The 7,330-nt window shown below is 51.2% G+C and overlaps 2 protein-coding genes across 2 annotated transcripts in view; one reads left to right on the plus strand and one right to left on the minus strand.

Annotated features, from left to right (window-relative positions):
* Nucleotides 1-4,977: 4,977 nt before the first annotated feature.
* NACC1 (nucleus accumbens associated 1, BEN and BTB (POZ) domain containing) overlaps nt 4,978-7,330 on the plus strand; it is a 5,781-nt gene continuing 3,428 nt past the window's right edge. The window contains exons 1-4 of the mRNA XM_005881582.2: nt 4,978-6,050; nt 6,144-6,317; nt 6,861-6,966; nt 7,066-7,163. Coding sequence (XP_005881644.1) covers nt 5,075-6,050; nt 6,144-6,317; nt 6,861-6,966; nt 7,066-7,163 — 1,354 coding nt within the window. The 5' untranslated portion in view covers nt 4,978-5,074. The remainder of the gene's footprint in view (nt 6,051-6,143; nt 6,318-6,860; nt 6,967-7,065; nt 7,164-7,330) is intronic.
* The window catches only part of STX10 (syntaxin 10), a 10,948-nt gene continuing 9,542 nt past the window's right edge, over nt 5,925-7,330 (minus strand). Inside the window, exon 8 of the mRNA XM_005881580.2 lies at nt 5,925-6,003. The gene's annotated coding sequence lies outside the window, so the exon portion shown is untranslated. The remainder of the gene's footprint in view (nt 6,004-7,330) is intronic.

The raw sequence follows: 7,330 nt of genomic DNA on the forward strand, positions 1-7,330 counted from the left end.
GGGACTGGGGGTTCACAAAGAGAAGGCAGGGCCCATCTTGACCTCCCCTCCTTCCCTCCCCACATTGTTCACTCCTGAGTCTGACCATCCTCTCTTCTTCCCTGCCACCACCACCGCTGTATTTTGTCCTGTGTTCTGTGTTCTGGTCTCCATACTGCTGCTGGGAATTCTCCAGAGTTGGTCTGGGCCTTAGTCTCCTTTGCTCCGAGCTTCCCACTACTCACTCTCAAAAGACATTCGTCCTCATTAGGCCAAGGTTCCTCCTGTCCCCCTTTGTTGCCCTCCAGCCACACTGGCCTCCTTCCTGCCCAAGACTGTTGTGGCTCTCTATGCATCATTCCCCTACCCCTTTGCTTTGCCACCAAGGGTGACTGCTAGGTAACATTCACCCCAACGGTAATTAAATCTCTCCCTATATCTCCCCACTAGACAGTGAACTAACTCCGTGAGAACCTTCCTTGCAGCCCTGGTGCATGCATCCCCATTTTATAGGTGAACAAACAGGCACAGAGAGGTGAGGAGCTGGCCTGAGGCCACACAGCTAAAGAGTAGTGTGGTTGGCATCAGAACCCAAGTCTGGGGCCTCTGACTTCATGGCTTGCCTATCCTGCCTTGGTCCTCCCTCTTGGGGTGTGAGCCTTCCAAGCTGAGGGTCTGAAGCACCTTTCCAGGGGCCGGGGGGCCACTCTCTCCCTTGGACACCTTGGCCTTGGTCACTTGAGCCCCAGTACTCAGAGCAGTTTCTGTTTGGCAGCCTGAGAAGGGGGGTCGGGGCTCATCTGAATGGGGCTCTCCTTTACCTCCATTTGGTGCCTCGGTTTTCCTACCTCCTCACACAGGGCCAGCTACTGGCCCGTCCAGCACTGTTTGAGCTCAGGAAAGGTGCATTTCTTTCTAATGGGATTTCCTGTCTCTGCCTCCCTCCTCTGGTTGCCCTAAGTGATTTTTTATGACAATGAGAAGGAAGGCACAGCCTAGGGAAATCACAGATTGCAGTGCCCAGGCAGACCTGGTTTGAATCTTACCAATGACTTCGGAACAGTCCTGAACTGCCACATGACCTCCAAGCTGAGTATTGGGAGTATGAAATCCTCTCCAGAGGTTTACTAACAGGATTCGGGGAGCTCATGCAGGCAGGTCCCCTGCATCTCCCTCCGGTTCTGCCAGATGAAGCAACTCAGTGAGTTCAGATTGAGTTTATAGAACCATGTTCGCCTTATCAGCATCTGTTTACAAATAGAGAAGTAGAGGTTGGGAGCTCCTGATCCCAGGAGTGAGTCAGTTCTGGAACCAGTACTCAACCTGGCCCCGAAGTGTACCTCTGAGCCCATTGGGTTTGTGGCTGCTTTTATTCTCTAGGCAGCCTTTTCAGAGTGAACTCAGTGTTAAAAGATAGAGCCCAAGTCTCCACTGTGTCCCGGTGCTCAACCCATGGAGGCAGGTCAGAATGGACTTGCTATAATGAATGGTAGCTGTGAAAGCTAACTGGGGAATGAGGGAACACTAGCTGGGGGCTCTTGTTAGTTCCTGCCCCAGGGCCTTTGCCGAACTCCTTTTTTTGTCATTCCTCTTCATCCTTCTCACCTGCCTCTGTGCTCAGGGCCTCTCTTCGTTTCCGTAGCCTGCTTATTCAGGACCACTATAGAATTGCAGGGGATACTCTTACACCTGGAGGCACTTTTAAAGCCACATCATCCTTCATTGACCTTTTATGGTTGCCCCTAGAACAGGGGTGGGAACATCCAGCCAGGCCAGGTAAGACCCACGAAATCATTTGGTCTGGCCCTGCCAAGGCATTAGGGTTGAGTTAATTAAATGTTTGACCAAATATAGCGGGCTAATTTTTAAGTGGATAATTTTGTGTGGTCCGAGAATGATGTTCCATAAATATCCAAGTGGCTCTTGGCAGGAAAAAAGTTCTCCACACCTGCCCTAGAGTATGGGACATGCCCCTCCCATGTGACCAGTTCTCCTGGTTGGAATATGCACGGACCGAATAGGCTCTGGCTCAGAAGTGCACACTTTTTAGAGGTCCCTGGCCCGCAACCCCCATGGTCTCCCCACTCACTGATCAGGATAGGGGTTGAACTTCCATGAGCAAGATCACAGGCAGATCCGTATATTTGCATTTCTTTCCTACCCCAACACTTTAGGGTTAATTTGCATAAATTAAATGTGGGGTATGATTTTACACATTTTTTAAAAATATTTTTTTATTGATTTCAGAGAGGAGGGAGAGAGAGATAGAAACATCAATGATGAGAGAATCGCCGAAACCGGTTTGGCTCAGTGGATAGAGCGTCGGCCTGCGGACTGAAAGGTCCTGGGTTCGATTCCGGTCAAGGGCATGTACCTGGGTTGCGGGCACATCCCCAGTAGGAGATGTGCAGGAGGCAGCTAATCGATGTTTCTTTCTCATCAATGTTTCTAACTCTCTATCTCTCTCCCTTCCTCTCTGTAAAAAATCAATAAAATATATTTTTTTAAAAATGATGAGAGAATCATTGATTGGCTGCCTCCTGCACACCCCCTACTAGGGATGGAGCCCACAACCCAGACATGTGCCCTTGACCAGAATCGAACCTGGGACCCTTCAGTCCGAAGGCAGACACTCTATTCACTGAGCCAAACTGGCTAGGGCTGATTTTATTTAAAAATATTGTTTAGTTTTGCAAATAGGCAATACATTCACCAGGTTAAAAATTCAAAAGACCCGTAGAATGTACCTGGCACGTCTCATCCCCTGTTCTGCCCAGAATATGGTGTCAGTTTTATAGAGGTGCACATACCATGTAGTTTACCCATTTAAAGTGTGCAATTCTGTGCTTTTTAGTATAGTCACAGAGTTATGCATCCATCATAATTTTAGAACATTTTTCATGAGGTCAAGAGGAAACTCTGTAAATTGGGTTCTTGGACTCAAATAATTCCACTTGGGGTATAGAGATTGGGCTTCCCCACACCAACAAAAATTCTCAGACACCAAAAAAGTGTCCGAGAATTCAATTCTATTCTGACATTACCTGGAGATTGCTTCAGAGTCCACAGGCTCAGTTCTACAAGACTGTCCCGCCAACACACTTCTGACACCAATCCCAAGCCAGGGTTACCATGCTTCTGCTGACTGGCCACAGAAACTTCTCTTTTTGCTCAATTAATTTCTTAGAGCTGCTCATAGAACTCAGAGAAACATGTCACGTAACTAGATCACTGGTTTGTTGTAAAAGGCTATACCTCAGGAACAGCCAGATGGAAGAGCTGCATAGGGCCAGGTAAGTGGGAAGGGATCCCATGCTTCCAGGCCCTCTCCTGACAAGCGACTCCAGATCTCCATAGATAGACTGACCAACTGCATCACTGGCTGCTGGTGATTTGGTCCACTCTCTCCCCTCCCCAGAGGTGGGGGGACTGAAAGTTCCACCCCTCTAATCACATGTGTGGGGCCTTTAGCAACCAGCTTCCATGAAGGTGCTTCCAAAAGTCACCTCCTTAACATAACAAAAGGCCACTCAGCACTTAGGAAGTTCCAAGTGTTGCTAGAGCTGTGAGTCAGGAATTATGGAGGAAGACCCAGTGTATGAGATAGATATTTTGGTCATCGAATGACCAAATATATATTTCCTATACATCACAATATGGCACCCTGTATTCTTTGCTCATTCCCAAACCTCCCATCCCCCTGATAATCACTAATCTGCTTTCTGTCTTTGTTGTTAATCCTCACTTGAGGATATTTTTCCATTGATTTTTTTTCAGAGTGGAAGAGAGAGGGAAAGATAGAAATGTCGATGTGAGAGAAACACATCAATTGGTTGCCTCTGCGCCCCGACCACGGCCCAGGCTAGGGAGGAACCTGCAACCAAGGTATGTGCCCTTGGCTGGAATCAAACCTGGGACCTTTTGATCCACAGGCCAAGACTCTTCACTGAGCCAAACTGGCTAGAACTGCTTTCTGTCTTTATGGATTTACCTGTTCTGGACATATAAATGGGATCATATGATATGTGGTCCTTTTGTCTGGCTTCTTGAATTTAGCATAATGTTTTTAGTTTTGTCTAAGTCAGTGGTCCGTGGACCACCAGTTGCGACTGCTGGTCTAAGTTATGGCATGTACTGATTCGTTCCTTTTTATGGCTGAATAATATTCCACTGTATGGATGTACCACATTTTGTTTATCCATTCATCACTTAATGGACATTTGGATTGTTTGCCCCTTTGGGCAGTTGTGGATTGTGCTGCTGTGAATATTCACAGTTTTCTCTGTGGATATATGTTTTCACTTCTCTTGGGTATAATTGTGAGGAATGGAATTCCTGGGCCATATGGCACCTACATGCTTAACCCATTTGAGGACCTGCCAAGCGGTTTTCCACGGCAGCTGCACAACTTTGCATCTCCACCAGCAGTAGAGGAGGGTTCCAACTTCTCATCCTTGACAGCACATGTCTTTTTCCTTCTACCCGACCTAGTGGGTATGAAATAGTGTCTTGTTGTGGTTTGGATTTGAATTTCCCTGATGACTAGTGGTATCCTTACGCAGTTTCAGGGGTTCTTGTCATTTAGTCATTCAACAAATAGTGGTTGAGTGTCATGTGCTCAGCACTGGGAAAAATGGGGTGACTCTACCCTCTGGGAGTTTCCATGCCAGTGCCCTTCAGGGTTACCCTATGCATGGATGCCTTATGCTCACTGTATTAACTCATTTTCTATTTAAGCACCTGTGTGTAAGTTTGCCTTTCCCCCTTGTCTGCAAGAAACACCATGTGGCCACCCTGTCCTGTAGCTGATATGGCTGATTTGACAGTCTGTCCTAAAGGAATGGAAGGAGTGGCTCCTGTGATTCTTTTATTTATTTATTTAATATATTATTTATTGATTTCAGCGAGGGAGTGGGATAGAAACATCAATGATGAGAGAAAAATCATTGATTGGCTGTCTCCTGCATGCCCCCTACTGAGGATTGAACCTGGAACCTGGCATGTGACCTCCTGGTTCATAGGTTAATGCACAACCCCTGAGCCACACCAGCCAGGCAACTGCAGTTCTTAAGGCCCCAGCAAACCCACCATCTGGATGCCGCTGAGAACAGGCCTGAGCGTGCCACCTGACCCATCTCTGTCTTCCCCTGTCCCCTGCACAGCTGCCACCATGGCCCAGACCCTGCAGATGGAGATCCCGAACTTCGGCAACAGCATTCTGGAGTGCCTGAATGAGCAGCGGCTTCAGGGCCTGTACTGTGATGTGTCAGTGGTGGTCAAAGGCCATGCCTTCAAGGCCCACCGGGCCGTACTGGCTGCTAGCAGCTCCTACTTCCGGGACCTGTTCAACAGCAGCCGGAGCGCTGTGGTAGAGCTGCCGGCGGCTGTGCAGCCCCAGTCCTTCCAACAAATCCTCAGCTTCTGCTACACGGGCCGGCTGAGCATGAATATGGGGGACCAGTTCTTGCTCATGTACACGGCTGGCTTCCTGCAGATCCAGGAGATCATGGAGAAGGGCACTGAGTTCTTCCTCAAGGTGAGCTCTCCCAGCTGCGACTCCCAGGGCCTACATGCCGAGGAGGCTCCATCTTCCGAGCCCCAGAGCCCTGTGGCTCAGACATCGAGCTGGACGGCCTGCAGCACCCCGTTGCCCCTGGTGTCCCGTGTCAAGACAGAGCAGCAGGAGTCGGACTCTGTGCAGTGCACGCCTGTGGCCAAGCGGCTGTGGGACAGCAGCCAGAAGGAGGCCGGGGTTGGCGGCAGCAGTGGTGGCAATGGTAGCCGAAAAATGGCCAGGTTCTCCACATTGGACCTGGCCGCCAACCGGCCACCTCAGCAGGCCTTGGCTGCTGCAGCGGCGGCAGCAGCAGCAGGGGGCGTGGTGAGCGGGCCCAGCATGTCCGAGCGGACCAGCCCTGGTACCTCGAGCGCCTATACTAGTGACAGCCCAGGCTCCTATCACAATGAGGAGGACGAGGAGGAGGATGCGGGCGAGGAGGGCACAGACGAGCAATACCGGCAGATCTGCAACATGTACACCATGTATAGCATGATGAATGTCGGCCAAAGTGGTGAGGCGCCCACTCCTCCCCTCCCCCACCCGCCCATCACCACCCCTACCCATGACCCCCATTCCCAACACATACCACTCTCTCCCCCCACAGCCGAGAAGGTGGAGGCCCTCCCTGAGCAGGTGACCCCTGAATCCCGGAATCGCATCCGGGTGCGGCAAGACTTGGCGTCTCTCCCAGCCGAGCTCATCAACCAGATCGGTAACCGCTGCCACCCCAAGCTCTATGATGAGGGCGACCCCTCTGAGAAGCTAGAGCTGGTGACAGGTAGGCTGGCCTCACTTGCTCCCCAAATCCCCCTCTCCCCACACCCTTGGCCTCAATGCCCTCTGGGCTGCTGGCCTGTAGCATAGCCCCTGGCTTTGTCCTAGGGTAGCTGACACCCCTCTGTGTTGATACACATCAAAGATTGGCCTCTAGGGTTTTGCCCTGGAGGCAGATGTAAGCATTAGGGGACATCATGGCCATAAGGCAGTGGATGAGTGGCTTCTTAGGGTGGTGTGAGGGTTAACTACTGAATGGTTAAGAATTTGGCACGGAATCAGTGTGCCTGGGTGCAAGCCTCTGCTGCCTACTCTTTCTAACTCGTAGCTGGTTGTGCTGGCAAAAGCTACACATGTACTAGGTGGGCTTGGCACATTGTAGGTGCCCCGTGGGCAGCGATACCACCATCTGTCCTTTTCTGAGCGCTGATGAGGCTGCCCTGGGGTGAGTTGTCGGAGAGGGTCTCTGGAGCTCCGAGAAGTGGGCCTGGCCACATGGGGAATGTGGCAGTTTAGGGCCTGACCACCCTCCGTCTCCTCCTTCTAGGCACCAATGTGTATATCACAAGGGCACAGCTCATGAACTGCCATGTCAGTGCAGGCACACGGCACAAGGTCCTGCTGCGGCGCCTCCTGGCCTCCTTCTTTGACCGGTGAGGCCCTTTCCAAAGCCCAGGCGGGGAGTAGGGAGCTGCCCCATGCCCCCCACCACCACAGGGGACCTGATTCCTCCCCCATGACCTCCCCCCCAGGAACACACTGGCTAACAGCTGTGGCACTGGCATCCGCTCTTCCACCAATGACCCCAGACGCAAACCGCTGGACAGTCGCGTCCTCCATGCCGTCAAATGTGAGTGTCTGGCTTTCTGGAGGTGGGTTGGGGTAGGCCCTGGGGTGAGCAGATGGTCCTTTTCTCTGGTGTTGGCCTTGGTAGGTGGGTATGGTTTGTTAAGGATCTGAGGTTCAATAGAGGCTTGTTGGGAGGAGGGCTATGCTGCTGAGAGATTTCGAGATTTC

This window comes from Myotis brandtii, unplaced genomic scaffold (genome assembly GCF_000412655.1).
Source record: "Myotis brandtii unplaced genomic scaffold, ASM41265v1 scaffold680, whole genome shotgun sequence".
NCBI classification, from domain to species: Eukaryota; Metazoa; Chordata; class Mammalia; order Chiroptera; family Vespertilionidae; genus Myotis; species Myotis brandtii.